Source organism: Henckelia pumila, unplaced genomic scaffold (genome assembly GCF_033568475.1).
Source record: "Henckelia pumila isolate YLH828 unplaced genomic scaffold, ASM3356847v2 CTG_170, whole genome shotgun sequence".
Taxonomy (NCBI): domain Eukaryota; kingdom Viridiplantae; phylum Streptophyta; class Magnoliopsida; order Lamiales; family Gesneriaceae; genus Henckelia; species Henckelia pumila.
In genome coordinates, this window is record NW_027331771.1 from 691,973 (window position 1) to 711,899 (window position 19,927).

Sequence of the window (19,927 nt, forward strand, 5' to 3'; positions counted from 1 at the left end):
CGGTGAGCTCGAGAAGTTAGCCGTTGAACCGAGAAAGACTGAAGAAGGTTTGAAGCTAGTTTGCCTTGAATTATTGTCATGATTTGAGAAGATTTTTGTCCAGACTAGGATCATCTAAACTCGAGATTAAAAGGTATGATTCGACATTATCTTTGCCAGGTAGAACAACTCGAGAACGTGGTGGTTTTCGAGTTTTCCTAAAATCACATACTTACTTGTTTATATGCGTTCATATGAATTGTTGTTTGTTATTGCTTGGCTTGATTAAGTGATTTGAGTGTTCAAGATGTTTTACAATATTAATGCATACAGATTATGTTTCATTCATCTTGAACCCTACCTTGAAAAGCACAGAGGGCTGATTGGCCTAGAGTGCATATGACATTTGGAGGGCTGTAGTTGAGTGGCACGGAATATAGATTTATTTTCAGAGCTAGAAGACTCACTATAGTTGCACCAAAGTCGGGGGAATTGAGATATTTAATGCCACCATGATTGGGTAAGTTGGTGGTCGGTTAAAGATTTTATTTCCTTGGGATCCCAAAAACTAAGCTTTATTGGTATCAGATTTGATAGCCTATTCCTTGAAACATGTATTGCGTTTATGCATTAACCTAGAAATTTCTATGGTTTAGAACAGGCGTTTATAAATGCTAGCATGTGATTATATGTCATTCAAGATATGAATGTATTTATATGATTGATTTGATATTGCTGTAAATGAATAGTTATGTTATATGAATGAAGATTCGATTATGCTTCTATGATTGACATGTTCTTACATGTTTGAGATTTAATGACATATAGATTCATTATGCTTCAATGATGTATATGCATTTCTTTCATACTGAGAATTATATTCTCACCGGAGTTATTCGGTTGTTGCTTTTGTTTGTATGTGTGCATTGCATCAGGTTGGGGTATAAGCAAGTCAGACTTGACTTGGATAGCTCAAGATTGAAAGATTAGAAGTGGTGACTCGGGTTTTAAGCAGATGACATGTAGTTTATAAATTTGGTAAACATGTTAGAACAACAAGCACCTTTGTATATGTTGTTGTCGAGTATTTATTTATACTTGCGAATTCATGTATTACAAATGTGTAGATGAATGCTGTAATGCATGTTAATTTTGTAGAAACATGTTGAAAAGCTTATATGATAGATTATATCATTTTTTCAGACTTGAAAAGCTTAAGTTCTGGATTTTTAGTATAGGGCACGGATCCCGTGTCAAGGTCCGTGCAAGGGTCCGGGTGGACTCTGCCTTGCAATTCCTTCAATTTCAATTTCAGCCTTGAGCACGGACCCAGGTCCAGAGGGAGCACGAACCCCGTGCCTTGGTCCGTGCAGGGTCCGGACCAAGGTCCGTGTGGGGTCTGCCCATGAAAAAAAAATTATTCTTTTGGCGACGTGTTTTCGCGTCGCCAAATGTAAGTTTTTGCCTCGCGAAATGTCCTGTATTATTTATTTTATTATTAAGCAGACTAATATTCAGATTGAATATTTCTAGTTATTAATTGCCCTGTAAGATTAGATTCGTACCCGAGGTCCCCACACCAGCATATCGACTGTTAGCCAACATAGTCACAAAGACACTCTTAGCAAATGATGGATCTTATGACAAGATCACTCTAGAGAAACTTCGGTACATGGCCTCCATTGCCTCCCAGTTGAACTTTAATTGTTCATCTATTCTCTACTCCACTCTCTATGAGATGATTCGAGGCAAAGGACAATCCGAAGGCTTTGCACTACAGATTTGTCATCTTCTTGCAGCATTAGGTGTGGACTCCTCAGCTTTTGAAGCCTTATATGTCTCTAAATGGCTCAATGCAGTCATTATCCCCTTATTCTTGCAAAAGAATCAAGTGAATACTGATCAAGTAAGGACTATCAAACGGGAGATCGGCGCAGAACAACAAGCTGCTATGAGTATTGCTGCTCTTCAACTCAAGCGTCCTCGACCTACCAGCACTATAATCGTGGACTCTGACCTTGATGATGAGGTTAGTGACAATGCTCCTCTGGTCCAGGTTTTTGCTAGCTCTTCTCCCTCTCCAAAGAAGAAAATGGCTTTCAAGTCACCTCAACCGAAACCAAAGAGGATCAAGCTATTATCAACCGTTCACACTCCAATTTCTCAGCTGACAGCAGCACCGGTTGAAGTTTCCGCATCAATGAAACTTCTTACTCAAACAATCCCTATTCCCCAGCCAACATCCGAGCTAGCTGAAATCAACATAGTTACTGCTATACCTATCTCAGTAGCAATACCTACTTCATCAGTTGAGGAAGTATCCATCATCAGTCAGGAAATTATAGAGACTCAGGATCTGGTTGTAAGCACCCAACTTCCTCCACTAAAAGGAATCACCTTCAACGAACCTTCGTCCTCACCACTCAATAAAACCTCTACCGATCTTCAGGGAAAAGGCAAAGGAATCTTCATCCCACCTCCAAAAGCCCAATCAGTAGGAAAAGTGGAGGTCCTCATCATCATTTTCAACATTCTCAGAGCTGTACCGTTCAGAATTCAGGAATTTGATGAATGGATGAACTATCTCATCAACGCTTCATATTCTCAGATTTTGCATGAGAACAACCTGGAATACCTCTCCAAGTTAGAGGACAAAATGTTCATTCTTACAGCTACCTCAAATATTGAGACCGCACTCAGCAGATACAAATTGGTTGACGTTCAGCTCCGTGATAATCTCGCCCGATATATTTTTTCTAAACGAGAAGAGAACTATCAACCAATGAGCAAGACTGCCAAGGATGACAGTGAAATCATCTTATGTCTTAAGCAGTCAGTCGATGTCACTGACACTTTTCTACGGGAATACGAGCGCTCATATCGAGCAGAAGTTCAGAAGATGGCTCCAATCCTGGATTCTCATGATAACTCAGAACCGTCTGAATTCATATTCATAGAAGAGGAACAGAACTTCATTGCGGCTCAAGAAGAATGTCCTTCGACATACTTCTCCTTTGCCTCCTCCTCTGCCGAACAAACGACATCAAGTACTAATCATGTTTCAGAACCTCCACTGATTGAACCAATTACATCAGTTGCTGATGATTCTCTTCCTGAGATCCCACTCACCTCATTCTCAGACGTTATGAAGGCCATATTTGACGAAGTTCAACCTACATCTCCTCTTCATGAGATTCACTCGGCTGACTCCTCTCCGAACCCGACTGTTACAGCATCTCAGCCAACTAGTCTGGTAAGTCCAATTGACCAGGAGATTACGGTCGATGTACCATCATCCTTGAAAAAAACAACCATCACACCTCCAAGCATCTCATCTCATCCCCTTTTACGACTACTGTTGATGATCAAGCAATTACGCTCAATGCATCAGGCGATGAATTAACCGAAAATTCTTCAGTCGGTTGTTGAACCAGAACATACAACCTATGCTTTGGAACGCATCATAGACGAACTCCGCTCCACAACGCAGAGCCTTAGAAATCGCATCCAAGGACAAGATGCTGGTATTGAAAACTCCAGATCCGCGATTATGTCTTGTCTAAACAGTCTATCTTCTGAGCTCGGTCGATGCGTTACTGAATTACAAAACTACAAAGAACGCAATCTTCGGGCTATGGATACTATTGCCGAACAAGTATCACAAACTGTTCGTCGCACAAATGAGCATACCTCCGCTCAAATATCAATTCTTCAGGCTGATTTGACTGCTCACATTAACTCCCGTATTGACTCATTCCAAACCACCATCGGTGCTCAACTTGGAGAGATTATCTCTCTTCTTAACCGTGGTGATGTCAAAAAGGGGGAAGTATCCAAAAAATCATTGACACTGAACGCCAAAGAAAATGAGGTATATTTACTTTGTTTCAACAACGTAGGTGTAATAAGTTTTTATTGCGTTTTATCAATGATTGCTTGTAAACATAACATTTATCAATGCAATTCATCTTCGCAATGAATTCATTTCATAAAATCTCTTCATAATGATTTTTGGGGCCTAGGTTTTGTCATCACCAAAAATGGGGAAATTGTTGAATCCTGACTTTTGGTGATAACAAAACAATACATCGTTGTTTTAGGACGGCCGCCATTTACTTGTATGCACAGGTAATCTACCGACGTCAAGACATCAGCTGACCAAGAGATATCAACTGGAATAAGCAGTATCAGCTGATCAAAGCATGTCAACCGTTACTTGTCAACCAAGCGATACATATCTACCGGCTAAGATATCTACTGAACTTCGAAGGTGGTTAGCTACACGCTACATTTAGAAGTCACAGATTCCCAGTTCTTGAAAAGTTGACAAGAAAACTTAAATACAAAGGACGAAGAATTTAAGGAGCCGTCTGATAAAGTGAGAAAGCCATAAATAGCATTTAATGTGATGGACACATTAAATAGATAATTAAAGGCGCTTCTAGTACAAGATATTCATAAGATATTATTAATATCAGACATCAGACGCTTTCCTACCATTGAGAGAAGAGAAAGACGTTGGAGAAAATTGATATAAATATCAGAGCCTCTCTACAAAGAAGGAGTGCCACGATTACAAAGAATTTGCATACTTGAGATCTTGAATCTACTTTGAATACTCGACCGCGCATTCAACCCTTAGCTAAAAAACATATCAGATCTACTAGGAGATCTTTTCAAGGGTTACTCAAATACAGCTGTTGTTTGAAGAACACCATCTGCTACAAGAATTTGAGAGTCTAAGTCCTCAAGAAACTTAGACGTTTATCATCATCAACTGAAGAAAAGTTTGATAAGATCTTTAAATCTTATCACTGTGAATCTAGAAGTTCCATCTTGGGCATTGGATAAGTCCTAACTTGGATCGGATGTATTGCAGACGTTGTAATAACCAAAGTCTTCTAGTGAATCCTTCCGAGGTAGAGGAAGGGGTGACATAGGAGATTGAGCTCCGAACATCCAGAAACATATCTGTATTTATTTACGTTACTACATTAAAATATTCCATTAACTATCATCTAGCATATTAAGAGTTGTTTCCGCACTATCATAAGTAGCTCTTATACTTCTAGCAAGCTAACAGAAAATCGGTTGAGTAAACTAACATTTGCTAAATCACATTGCATTAGAGTTAAATATTTTTAAAGTGTGTATTCACCCCCTGTCTACACACGCTATCAATCCCCAACATCTTTCAAGTGCTTTTTCCTACACAATAAAACCGGGGACATGTAATGTAGACATGATGCATGAAATACGAACAAAATACTGAATTTAAACGTATAAATGCATGCAAAACAACAGTAAAATTATAATAAAATATGCAACACAAAAACGACTATCATGATCCGTCCGAATCACCTACTAACTAGCAGTCTTAAGCATGTCATTAGCTTAATAGAAAAAACATTATTTATTCAAACTTAACAGAGTTTAAAAGCTAGAATTTCTGGCTTTTTGGCTTCTGCTTCTACTTCTATTTAAAAATTTAAATAAAAGAATTTTTCGACATTATCCAAACGCTAAAACTTCTTCTACTTTTTTTAATAAAAGCACTTAAAAGCTGAGCTTATTTAAAAGTTTTTTTAAGTTACAGCATCTGTATCCAAACTGGCCCTTTATACAACTTCTCATTCCCCAATCGATCCGGATATTTTGGCTTTCTTTAATATGTCCAAAATTATTTCAAACAACTTTTTGCTGGGAATAATTATGACGTATAAGCAAGTGTTATGTTTATATCATTTTTCTTTCTTCACATCGCCGGAAGGGGTGAAAAGGATTGATGAAGCTGTGTTACCTGTTTGCTAATATATTCTTCGTGAGTCGTGACATATGTTATGTTTATATCATTTTTCTTTCATCACATTTAATTTTGCATATTTGCATCTGTCCTATTAGTTGCCTCAGTATAAAATTAATGTTTATTTTGATAATGATAAAACGATAGTTGTATATATATATATTGATACCCCGTGAAATTATTTTAACCCGAATCCATTCGTTATGGGTTTATGAGGGTTGGCCTAATTATTGAATTATAATCATTAGGTAAGGTCCAGCCCAGCTTTACACCTGTTAGGGCTTTACTTAAATTGGGATGTTATTTATGGGCCGACCAGAGCTGGCCCCTAATGGGATGGATAGACTTCTCTTACATGCATTGTGGATAAGTTTGACCATCTCGAGATATTTATGAGATGGGGATAAACTTGAAGGCGGTCCAATGGATGAAGAGTCCCAGTACAAGACATGTTATAATTCGACTAGGTAACTTATTCTATTTTTCCTATAAATACAGATATTGTTATGGTTGTATTTTTTCATTATTCATTACTCACTTCTACATCCACGCACTCATATTTCTCAGTTTTCGCATTAATCATACCCTCTGCCTTCAAGACACTGTAGTAGCCCGTAACCAGTATCAGTAATTAAGGGATTAATCATAATTACTTGGGTAGAGTTCGGAAGCTCCGAAGGTGAGATCGGAAGCTCCGATCAGGATCGGAAGCTCCGAACAGGATCGGAAGCTCCGATCGGTATTACGTCAGGCATGACGTGTGGTTGGATCGGAAGCTCCGATCAGGACCGGAGGCTCCGATCACCCCTATCCGGAGTCAACAAGTGATATTTTGACACGTGGCAGATCAGGATCTTCGAAAGCTCCGATGGCAGGATCGGACGTTCCGATCGAGGTTTGGACGTTCCGATCAAGGATCGGAAGTTCCGATCGTTGTCTATATATAGAAGGCCGAGACTTCACTTTCATTTGCCAATTCCGAGTTCTCATTTCCCTTCTAGTCCTTTTGGAGCTGTTCTAGTCTTCTTAGGCTTGGTCCGGAGGTCGGCGAGGCATTCGGTAGTCGTAGCGGAGTTGTGCCCAAGTTCTGGAGGCATCGACATCAAAGGGCTAACGACGGACGAAGGTATAGCTTTTGCTTCCTATAAATAATTAGGAGTATGCAATAGCTTAGTTAAGGCTTTTAGAGCACTTTAATGATAGTAGTATCATTTGGCAGTGTAGAGCAGACTATAGGCGTGGACCTAGAGTTGGTAGAGCTTGCACTGTATTGAGGTACGAAAGTACTGTTCGAGATATCCTGACTGAGTATGCATGTATTATGTGACTGCATGATTTATATGCCATGATATTATGCTGCATTCATTAGCATCTTGCTGTATATCTTTTGAGATGTCTGTTAGTAGGGTTGTACCCTATCCTGTTAGTGGATGGATTTCCATCGATTTGGGTCCGGCGTTTCCACGGTTATCTCGGTATGGGAGCCACCTCCTGAAGCGACGGCACAGCGTGCTACATACCAGGGCCCGGTCTGTCTCTGTTATCTGATCCTTGACCTCGAGTCTATAGGGAGTTCACTTTGCATGCATGTATACTCATACTCTCGCACTGAGCGTTTTATGCTCACGTCTCGTACTCTGTATTTTCTGGACACCCTATTCCATGGGGCAGGTTTGCGTTTGGACGAGGAGGGTGGATCCAGGAGGGGCTAGTCAGTGGTTGGCTAGCTGGAGCTTCGCTTAGGTTTTATTACTGTTGTTTGGGTTTATACAGCTATTCGATTTGGTTGTATATTATTGGATAAATTACAGATTCCTTTACTTGGGATTGTATAATGTTTATGGTTTCCGCAGTTTTATTCTGATATCTGTTTTATTAAGTTAAATGCATGCCTAAGTTCTGTTTAGTAGGTGATCCGGGTAAGGATCACTATAGACACTGACTTAGGCATCGGAGGGGTCACGCCGAAAACACTTTCGGCGCCCCTTTACCTAGTTGTTGTTTGTGCAGAACTGGTTGTCCCGACTGTTAGAGTAGGTGCCCGTCGAGCCAATGTGTTGGCTGATGGTCCTTGAGAGAACTCTTGTATGACAATCTTTGTTTTAATAATATTTGACATTATTTAATTTGGCACATCTTTATCTTTATACCCATGCATGCTGCATAGATAAAGCCCTTGAATATACAAATAGTAGAAAGAATATGAGATGGTCATGTGATGACTGTCATGAAACTCATATTTGGAATACTGTATATTCTAAACTGTTCCTAGTCGATTCAGCCGCCATAAAGAAGGATAAAGGTCGCTCGAACTTGAGACTAGTATTTGCGATGTGAGTACCATGTTTCATTGGTAGGGGACATGGAGATGTCCAAGCATGCAAATAGGTGCTCCTTGTAGAGTGCACTGAACAACCCTCCCTAAAGGATTTTCCAAGTGGTTCTCACTTATCGAGTGGAGAAGTCCTAGTTTATGGTTGTACACCATTAGTCCTATAACCCGGGACAACATGGAGACTCTATATGCTAGTGCTTCACTTTGACTTGTTTACCGACTCATCTGGGGTCATCAGGTGGCAATGTTGGGTGTTGTGACGAAACATATAGGAGTCAATGCATTGTAGTCGGGGATTCACCGCTTACCTACGGGTATGGATATCCTATGTTATATCATGCATACGTAGCTTGAAATCTCTGATCAGAGTAAGTGGTAATTAAGAAAGGAGTTTCTTGAATTACACTTTCGATGCAACTACGGCATGACACATAGTTATCGATTCAATGACAACTCTCGATAAACCAATGGTTGTCGAATCGATCGGGATATATGAGTTGAAGGAACCGTACTGTACGCTAACCATAATTGATTGGTTCTTGCAGGCACTATCATTTGATACCTAGGGAGTCATATAAGCAATGCTGCTAGATGTTTACATGACTGGTTGGGTACTATCAGACTTGAGTTTTCTGACGTTCTTATTATCAATGTGTTGATTAATAAGAATGGAGCTATCTAGGGTATGCTCATATAAGGGACTTGTTGATCCTGAATCACATGGAGATGTGAACCCACTGCTAGTTGTATCAGTGAACCATTGAGGGTCACACAAGTACTAGCTTTCTAGATCCCGTTGAGATTAAAATAAGTTCAATGTGTTGAACAACTTATAAAGGAGTTTATAAGTAAAATAAATTAGAAGTTTGACTTCTAAATTGGAGAAAGAATGGAATAAGTAACTTTTAATTTGTGAATGTGTTCCAAGATTAAAAGTTGACTTAAAATAATTATTTTATGAAAATGGTGATTTTCTAAACTATTATTTTGAACTTAGTTAATTAATTCAAGTGTTGAATTAATTTAACACTAGTAGACATTTTAATGTACAAATAATTAAATTAATTCAAGTGTTGAATTAATTAAACACTATTGAGTCTAGTAGAGCTCAAATTAATATAGTGTTGTATAATTATTGATACTAGTGGACTTGAATGGGTTCAAGTTAAATTTAATTAATTGATTAAACTTAAATGGATTTAGGTTTAATAATTAATTAAAAATAAGTTCAAATTACATTTAAATATATATATTTATATATGTATATATATAGGCATGTATATATATATATATATATGATATATATATGTGTGTGTATGAAATTTGAAGGGTTGTAAGATGGTTTGCAATTTTCCATGCATGCCTTGCAATTTTCCATGCATGGCTTAATTGTACTCATTAATCCCTCTCCTTTAATATATTATTTGGAATAATATATACACACACACAATTCATTCCATTCCAATTCCATGCTTGAAGTGGCCGAACACTCCTTGAATATTTTCTCCAAATTTTTCTTTCATTTTGAGGGAGAATTAAAATGATATCTCAATGAAAAATCCTCTAAATATTCTAGTGCATATTTAGAGTGGATTTAGATCGTCTAGTCGTGGACCTAATTCGGAGGCTCAAAGAGTTGAATCCATTTTGAGCAAGGAGTGCTCTTGGAAGCTTGTAGATTGAGTCTACCATTTTTCAAGAGCCTAGTTGTTTATCAACTTGGTTGGAGCCATAAATCAATATTTGAGATTGATAGGTAAAATTCTAAACACCCTATGGTTGTTTGAGTTTTTGAATACTACACAAGTGCTCGGATTTCTTTTATTAAAAATTTTATATTTCCGCTGCGTTTCCGGGCACGAGTTAACCGATCCCCTACAGTGGTATCAGAGCCTAGGTTACTCTTTTTTGTAGTATTTGTTGGATATTATGTTGAGGTCAATTTCTAACCACATGAGAAAATCAATATTTTAACTTTTAGGGCAAATTATTTAAAAAATTATTTTTTTATTTTCGGGCAGCCCTTGGGCTGCCCGAAGGTGTTCTAGGGGCAGCCGTGGGCTGCCCCATATTTTTAATAAATAAAAAAAAAAAATTGGCCGAAATTCGGCGACGGAGTTTCGGTGGCGACTATGACGACTTGAGTTTTTCAAAAGGTGTTTTGGAATATCATGTGTCATAGGCCCTAAATTGTTAAATATATTATAGTTGATTTTTATGAAAAATTAAACTTTATAATATGTGATTTTTCTCATAAAATAAATAGTTAAAGTGTGACTTTGATTATTTATAGTAAATTGTGATTTACAAGAAATTCAATTATAAATAAATTAATTTGAAAGTAAACAAAGGTGTTTGTTTATTTTGTTAATTTATTTTATAATTGTGGTGGTTAGTGATTGGACCAAGATATATAATATTTGATCAATTAATTATTGAGATAATTAATTGATTGTGTATGATATGTGATATTGTGCATGAAGGATGATTAAAAGCCCAAGACCAATTTGCTAGGTGTATGCTAGGATATTTTGTGTTGAATGGTTGTAATAATTATCAAATTACAAAGTAGGCTTGGTTTATGGCCCGTTCCCACCCCATGAGATGTATCCCTATTTGCCATGGATATTTTCATGTAAAATATTTAATAGCGAAAGTTCAAAATTGGAAGATGGTGGGCCATGATGAATTATGAAGATTCAAGACATGTAAATATTGGAAGCTTATGTAATTGTTGCATTTGAATCACATGCATTCCCTAGGAATTGGACCTAGGCCCGTGTTTGGCTCACACGGGCCAAATAGTTTTTGGGGCGATTAATCATCCTTATTAATTAGTATGTGCGTTATTATTTTATAATAACAAAGTTGCATGAATCCGGCAAACATACGATCAAACATGGCGATCTTTAAAATTAATGATGAGACCTTTTCAAAATTAAAAAACCCTCATTTTGAATTAGATTCAAAATTTATATCAAGCCCGAAAAGGGGAATTATAAATTTGTTTATAATTTCCATGTCTTCCATCGACAATGGATGCATGATGAACGCTACCCGTATTCAATGCTCGGCTCATATTATTGGGGGGGCTTGGATGCCGAAAAGCTGTGACATCCATTGACATGGTGATGTGAACTACGTGGAACTCCCATGACTTCGGCTCATATTATTGGGGAACTCATGGCGACCGTCCATTAAGGTTCGATATCGATGGGTAAGGCTTGACACGTAAAGATGAACGACGTCATATTATTGGGTCCTAATCAAGCGTGAGACAAAAGTTTACGTAAGGGTTGCATGGAGATGCAATTGGAAAATACCTTTTAGAAATTATGATTGGCTGATTTTATTCGGGATCGTAATTGGCTAATTGGACCTTATGTACCTACTGAGGAAAGGAGTTTCCCGTTTTTACTAGAGGGTAGTAAAAATGTCAAAACAGTGGGAGTAAAATATTTATAAAGTTAAAGTCCATACTTTATATCTTATTAAATATTTTAAAATAGTCATTGACATTTATCTGTTATTATTTTTCAGTACAAAGTTTTGACAATGTCATCAATTCGCAATCCGTTGTCTGCAATACTCGACAAACATTTACTGACCGGTCCAAATTACCTCGATTGGCTAAGAAATTTGAAAATTGTCTTGAACTCGGAAAAGATTGCATACACACTTGATGAGTCGCCCCCTGATACGGCTCCGACTGATTGTAGCCCTGAGGAGCTACAGACTTACAAGGATTGGTGTGACCATGACTTGAAAGCCAAGTGTTATATGCAGGCTTCTATGAATGATGAGCTTCAGCGACGTTTTGAGAGTGCAAAGCATGCTGCTGACATTCATTTGCATCTCAAAGAACTCTTTGGTGAACAAACACGCCCACTTCGACATGCGATTGTCAAGGAGCTAATCACTTTGCGCATGCGAGATGGGGCTTCGGTCCATGAGCATGGCCTGAAGTTGATTGGGCTCGTGGAGAAACTCGTTAGCATGGATCTTGTGCTACCAACTGAGTTGACCACAGACATGTTGCTCTTGTCACTGCCTAGCTCATTTGATCCTTTTGTGGTGAATTTCAACATGAACAGGTTAGATCCAACCCTTGAGGAGTTGGTTAACATGCTTGTTACGTTTGAATCCACAATCAAGAAAGAGAAGCCGGTTCTTTATGTGGGATCTTCATCTGGTTCAAAGAATAGACCACATGGGAAAGGAAAGAAGCGTTCCTTCCAAGCTCCCAAAAAGAACGTGCCCTTGAAGAGGCAAGCTCCGAGTCCCGTTGTGGTAGCCACACCAGTTAAGGCTAACAAGACTAATGACGTCTGTCATCACTGTAAGAAACCTGGACATTGGAAGCGTAATTGCAAGGAATATCTTGACCAGAATGGTTCTGGAAAAGGTATGTTCTACATTGAAGTAAACATTTCACTTAACTCTTCTTCTTGGGTATTGGATACCGGCTGTGGCTCACATCTCTGTAATGATTTGCAGGTGATGGCAAGAAGTAGGAGACTCAGAGATGGTGAGACCTTCTTGAGGATGGGAAATGGGGCAAGAGTTGCAGCCAAAGCTATTGGAGATGTTTACTTATTGTTGGACAATGATTTTAAATTATGTTTGAGAGATGTTTTGTTTGTACCAGATTTGGTGAAAAACATCGTTTCCATTTCTATGCTTGATAAAGATGGATATTCTTGTTTATTTGGCAAAGGTGTTTGCAATATTTACAAGAATGAATGTTTAATTGGTACATGACAATTGGAAAATGATCTCTATAATTTAAAATTAAAAGATATTCCTATGTATAATGTCCAAGAGATATCAACAACATCCAAAAGAAAACAAGATACTCTAAATCCAGCACACTTATGGCATGCTCGATTAGGTCATATATCTTTTAAAAGGATGAACAAGCTAGTGGGAGAAGGCATGTTTGATATGTCTGATATTAATTCTCTTACTACTTGTGAACCCTGTCTAAAAGGAAAGATGACCAAAATTCCCTTTAAGGGCCATGTGGAGCGAGCCAAGGGACTGTTGGATTTGATCCATACAGATGTGTGTGGTCCACTTAGCATCACCACTAAGCACGGACATTCTTACTTCATTACCTTTACCGATGACTTCTCTAGGTATGGGTATGTGTATTTGATGAAATACAAATCTGAAGCTTTTGAAAAGTTCAAAGAATTCAGAAATGAAGTAGAAAAACAATTGGGACGAAGCATCAAGGCACTTTGATCGGATCGAGGTGGTGAATACTTGAGTACTGAATTCCAAGAGTATCTTAGGGAGAATGGGATTCTCTCACAGTGGACTCCTCCTGGTACACCTCAGTTGAATGGTGTTTTAGAACGTCGTAATCGAACTTTAATGGACATGGTTCGGTCTATGATGGGGTTCACGGAGTTGCCGCCATCCTTTTGGGGATATGCACTTGAGACAGCGGCACTGTTGTTGAACAATGTCCATTCAAAGGCAGTTGATAAGACACCATATGAGATATGGATGGGAAAATCTCCAAAGTATTCTTATCTAAGAATATGGGGATGCCCTGCTTATGTGAAGCAGATAGTGGGAGATAAATTGGATGCTCGATCCATTTTATGCTACTTCGTGGGATATCCAAGGAATTCGGTTGGATATTATTTCTATCATCCCAAAGAAACAAAGGTGTTTGTTTCTAGGAATGCAACCTTCTTGGAGAAGGAATTTCTATTGGATAGAAAATGGGAGATGATAGAACTCGAAGAAGTTCGAGAAACACCCACGATTGTGGAACCCACACCCGAACAGCCAAGAGAGGAGACACTAGTTCCTAGAAGATCCGAGAGGATCTCAAGACCACCTATGAGGTATGGTTTGCTTCTTGAAGAGGGCCAAGATGAGTCTGACCATGGATGTGATCCAAGGACCTTCAAGGAAGCATTGTCTGATGTCGATTCATCCAAGTGGCTTGAAGCTATGGAATCTGAGATGAATTCCATGTATTCAAACCAAGTGTGGAATCTTGTGGATCCACCTGAAGGAATTGTTCCTATAGGGTGTAAATGGATTTACAAGAGGAAGCTTGGGACGGATGGGAAGGTTCTGACCTTCAAGGCTCGATTGGTGGCAAAAGGTTATACTCAAAGGCAAGGAGTTGACTTTGAAGAAACTTTTTCTCCAGTCGCAATGTTCAATTCCATAAGGATATTGCTTGCCATTGCCGCATGGTATGACTATGAAATATGGCAGATGGATGTGAAGACAGCTTTTCTTAATGGGGATATTAAGGAAGAAATTTACATGTCTCAACCTGAAGGGTTCACATCTATCGGAAGTGAGCATAAAGTATGCAAACTTCAGAGATCTATCTATGGTCTCAAACAGGCATCTAGGAGCTGGAACCTCAGATTTGATGATACAATCAAAGAGTTTGGGTTTACTAAGAATCCTGAGGAACCATGTGTGTATAAGAAGGTCAGTGGGAGTGCTGTGACATTCCTAATACTTTATGTTGATGACATTATACTCATTGGGAATGATGTAGGAATGTTGCAATCAACTAAAGTATGGTTATCGAGTAAGTTCTCGATGAAGGACTTGGGTGAAGCATCTTTTGTATTGGGAATACAAATCTATTGGGATAGATCGAAAAGATTGCTTGGTCTCACCCAGTCCACATACATTGATACCATCGTGAAGAGGTTCTCGATGGATGAGTCTAAGAGAGGACATCTACCAATGTGTCATGGCGTGTCTCTATCCAAGTCCATGTCTCCCAAAAATGATGCAGAGATAGAGATGATGACATGCATTCCATATGCATCTGCAATTGGTAGTATCATGTATGCGATGATATCTACACGTCCTGACGTGGCCTTTGCACTTAGTGTTACAAGTAGATATCAATCGAACTTCCACACTGGAAAGCTGTGAAAGACATTCTCAAGTATTTGAGAAAGACTAAGAATATGTTCTTGGTTTATGGGGGTGGAGAACTAAAATTGGAAGGCTATACCGACTCTAGCTTCCAAAGCGATGTTGATGATTCGAAGTCAACTTCCGGTTTTATATTCATGCTCAATGGTGCTGCTGTTTGTTGGAAGAGTTCCAAGCAAAATAGCACTGCGGATTCAAACACTGAGGCAGAATATATTGCTGCATCCGATGCTGCAAAGGAAGCTGTTTGGATTAGGAATTTCGTCCAAGAGTTGGGCATTATTCCTAATGGAGTTGATCCAGTCCCGGTGTACTGCGACAACACTGGTGCAGTTGCTCAGGCAAAAGAACCAAGGTCTCATCAGAAATCCAAACATGTACTGAGAAAATACCAAATCATCCGGGAAATTGTGGAACGAGGAGATGTCTTGTTAGACAGAGTCGCCTCCGCAGATAATGTTGCTGATCCACTAACTAAGCCTTTACTAGGACCATTGTTCGAAAAGCATCGCGAATCAATGGGTTTGAAGAATATGGGTAGTTGTCTCTAGTGCAAGTGGGAGATTGTTAGAGTAGTTGCCCGTCGAGCCAATGTGTTGGCCGATGGTCCTTGAGAGAACTCTTGTATGACAATCTTTGTTTTAATAATATTTGACATTATTTAATTTGGCACATCTTTATCTTTATACCCATGCATGCTGCATAGATAAAGCCCTTGAATATACAAATAGTAGAAAGAATATGAGATGGTCATGTGATGACTGTCATGAAACTCATATTTGGAATACTGTATATTCTAAACTGTTCCTAGTCGATTCAGCCGCCATAAAGAAGGATAAAGGTCGCTCGAGCTTGAGACTAGTATTTGCGATGTGAGTACCATGTTTCATTGGTAGGGGACATGGAGATGTCCAAGTATGCAAATAGGTGCTCCTTGTAGAGTGCACTGAACAACCCTCCCTAAAGGATTTTCCAAGTGGTTCTCACTTATCGAGTGGAGAAGTCCTAGTTTATGGTTGTACACCATTAGTCCTATAACCCGAGACAACATGGAGACTCTATATGCTAGTGCTTCACTTTGACTTGTTTACCGACTCATCTGGGGTCATCAGGTGGCAATGTTGGGTGTTGTGACGAAACATATAGGAGTCAATGCATTGTAGTCGGGGATTCACCGCTTACCTACGGGTATGGATATCCTATGTTATATCATGCATACGTAGCTTGAAATCTCTGATCAGAGTAAGTGGTAATTAAGAAAGGAGTTTCTTGAATTACACTTTCGATGCAACTACGGCATGACACATAGATATCGATTCAATGACAACTCTCGATAAACCAATGGTTGTCGAATCGGTCGGGATATATGAGTTGAAGTGACCGTACTGTACGCTAACCATAATTGATTGGTTCTTGCAGGCACTATCATTTGATACCTAGGGAGTCATGTAAGCAATGCTGCTAGATGTTTACATGACTGGTTGGGTACTATCAGACTTGAGTTTTCTGACGTTCTTATTATTAATGTGTTGATTAATAAGAATGGAGCTATCTAGGGTATGCTCATATAAGGGACTTGTTGATCCTGAATCACATGGAGATGTGAACCCACTGCTAGTTGTATCAGTGAACCATTGAGGGTCACACAAGTACTAGCTTTCTAGATCCCGTTGAGATTAAAATAAGTTCAATGTGTTGAACAACTTATAAAGGAGTTTATAAGTAAAATAAATTAGAAGTTTGACTTATAAATTGGAGAATGAATGGAATAAGTAACTTTTAATTTGTGAATGTGTTCCAAGATTAAAAGTTGACTTAAAATAATTAGTTTATGAAAATGGTGATTTTCTAAACTATTATTTTGAACTTAATTAATTAATTCAAGTGTTGAATTAATTTAACACTAGTAGACATTTTAATGTACAAATAATTAAATTAATTCAAGTGTTGAATTAATTAAACACTATTGAGTCTAGTAGAGCTCAAATTAATATAGTGTTGTATAATTATTGATACTAGTGGACTTGAATGGGTTCAAGTTAAATTTAATTAATTGATTAAACTTAAATGGGTTTAGGTTTAATAATTAATTAAAAATAAGTTCAAATTACATTTAAATATATATATTTATATATGTATATATATAGGCGTGTATATATATATATATGATATATATATGTGTGTGTATGGAATTTGAAGGGTTGTAAGATGGTTTGCAATTTTCCATGCATGCCTTGCAATTTTCCATGCATGGCTTAATTGTACTCATTAATCCCTCTCCTTTAATATATTATTTGGAATAATATATACACATACACAATTCATTCCATTCCAATTCCATGCTTGAAGTGGCCGAACACTCCTTGAATATTTTCTCCAAATTTTTCTTTCATTTTGAGGGAGAATTAAAATGATATCTCAATGAAAAATCCTCTAAATATTCTAGTGCATATTTAGAGTGGATTTAGATCGTCTAGTCATGTACCTAATTCGGAGGCTCGAAGAGTTGAATCCATTTTGAGCAAGGAGTGCTCTTGGAAGCTTGTAGATTGAGTCTACCATTTTTCAAGAGCCTAGTTGTTTATCAACTTGGTTGGAGCCATAAATCAATATTTGAGATTGATAGGTAAAATTCTAAACACCCTATGGTTGTTTGAGTTTTTTAATACTACACAAGTGCTCGGATTTCTTTTATTAAAAATTTTATATTTCCGCTGCGTTTCCGGGCACGAGTTAACCGATCCCCTACACCGACCCGACCTGCTTCATTGGAAATTCGGAGGATCCATTCTACCAGACCGAACCCGAGGTAAAATTTTGACATCATCAATTGGCGCCGTCTGTGGGAATTTGAAGAAAAAGAGTTTCAATGGCTAATCAGAATGGAAATCACCCAAATTTAGAGGAGTTAGTAACTCATGCTGTTCAGAGGGCTTTGGCGGAAAGAGATGAGTCCAACCCTCCGCACCCCGATCATAATGCCCACCTCGAGGAGATCAAAAAGTTGAAGGAGGAGATGGAGCAGTTAAGGAAGAAGCAGGCCGGGTACCTAGCTACCACAACCAGAAACATTCCTTTTACTCAGGAGATATTGGACGCCGACCTCCCCAATCAGTTCAAATTGCCTCATGTTGGGGAGTATGATGGCAAAGGGGATCCTGAAGACCATTTGGCACGCTTTGAGAATGCAGCTCTGTTGCATAAATATTCTGATCAGATTAAGTGCCGGTCTTTCCTTACTACTCTCATAGGACCAGCCCAGCAATGGTTCAATATGCTACGTCTTAGGGAGATCAAGGAGTTCAAGGATTTCAGCAAATCCTTTTTGCATCACTTTGCTAGCAGCAAAAAGCATCCTACCACTACTTTCAGCCTATTTGCAACCAAGCAACGAGAACATGAAAATTTGAGAGCATACATCCGCAGGTTTAGTACCTTGGCTCTCGAGGTACCCATGGCTACTCCAGACCTGCTCATCAGTGCCTTCATGCAAGGGCAGGATACAAAAGATTTTCTTAAATCTCTAATAAAGAGGCTGCCAGAAACATATGAAGAATTACTTGCCCGAGCTGAAAAATATGTCAACATGGAAGAGATATAGGTTTCGCGGGCAGCTGTGAAGAGGGAACGGTCAAAAAGTCCAAAGAACAATAGGGTTCCAAACAATAATTCAGGGATGGGACAGCCATTCCGACCTGCATTGTTGGGAGAATTCACCTCTTTCACTCCTTTACGCATGAGTAAAGTCCGATCCCTACAAATTTGTGACGATCGAAAACTCACACAAAGGCCTCCATGGATGGAAAATGGACCCCGAAACAGGCAATCAGATAAATATTATCACTTTCATAATGAATATGGGCATACTACAGAAGACTGCCGACAATTAGATCAGGAGATTGAGAGGATAATACAACAACATTCTGAAATAAAAAATATTTTGATCCGACAAGAGGGGTACCGTCGAAAAGGAAACAATGAGGAAGATCGAGACAGAGAGCCAGGACTACTCCTCCTCGGGAGGATTTCAATCGCCCAAATCAAGACCAGCCTAGGGATGACCGAGCTCATCAAAGACCGGCTCCGCCTGCTCGGGGAATTATCAATATGATTTCAGGAGGCCCTACTGATGGAGATTCCAATCGAGCTAGGAAAACTAGCAGCCGAAAATTAGTAAATATGGAAATTGACAATCAAACTGTCAACATTGGCCCGACCCTTTCTTTTGGGCCGAAATATTTAAAAGGGGTTACTAACAACCATAATGATGCACTGGTAATAAGGGTCATGGTAGCGAATTACGATGTGGCTCGGATATTTGTGGATTCAGGCAGTTTTGTCAATGTTCTATTTCAAGAAGCTATCAATCAAATGGACCTGGGACAGTATAGAATAGAGCCTGTTGTCACATCACTCTTTGGTTTCACGGGTCATGCAATCCGGCCTGTGGGGTTAGTACATCTGCCCCTAACTCTTGGGAAAGGCAACGGTCGCAAGACCAGGATTGTGAGTTTTATTATAGTAGACGCTCCGTCTGCCTATAACGCTATACTGGGTAGACCTGCCATGACCACTTTCATGGCCGTCGCATCAGCTCTGCATCAGAAAATTAAGTTCCCAGTGGGTAATCAGGTCGGTGAGGTGCAAGGTGATCAAGTTATTGCACGAAAGTGTTATGTGGAGGAAGTCAGAATAGAGCAAAAAGTAGCCAGGACTAATAATGTTGACAGACCTGGATTTGCTGGCATGGAAAAAGTCAACTTGATAGAAGACACATCTGTCACCGCTGAAGAAGAAATTGAAGAAATAATTATCTCCCCTCCTTCGGGGATGGTAAAAATTGCCCGTACCCTTGAAGCAGAGGTGAAGCAACTACTACT

The 19,927-nt window shown here is 38.9% G+C and overlaps 1 protein-coding gene across 1 annotated transcript; it reads left to right on the plus strand.

Annotated features, from left to right (window-relative positions):
* The first annotated feature begins 17,916 nt into the window (after positions 1-17,916).
* Positions 17,917-18,648, plus strand: LOC140870682 (uncharacterized). Its single transcript, XM_073273078.1, has one exon. It carries the CDS (start codon positions 17,917-17,919, stop codon positions 18,646-18,648), a length of 732 nt encoding a protein of 243 aa, XP_073129179.1.
* Positions 18,649-19,927: the final 1,279 nt, after the last annotated feature.

What these genes read in the sequence shown, in the direction of transcription:
- LOC140870682 (XM_073273078.1), top strand. Translation starts at nt 17,917, where the DNA reads ATGGCTAATCAGAATGGAAATCACCCAAATTTAGAGGAGTTAGTAACT.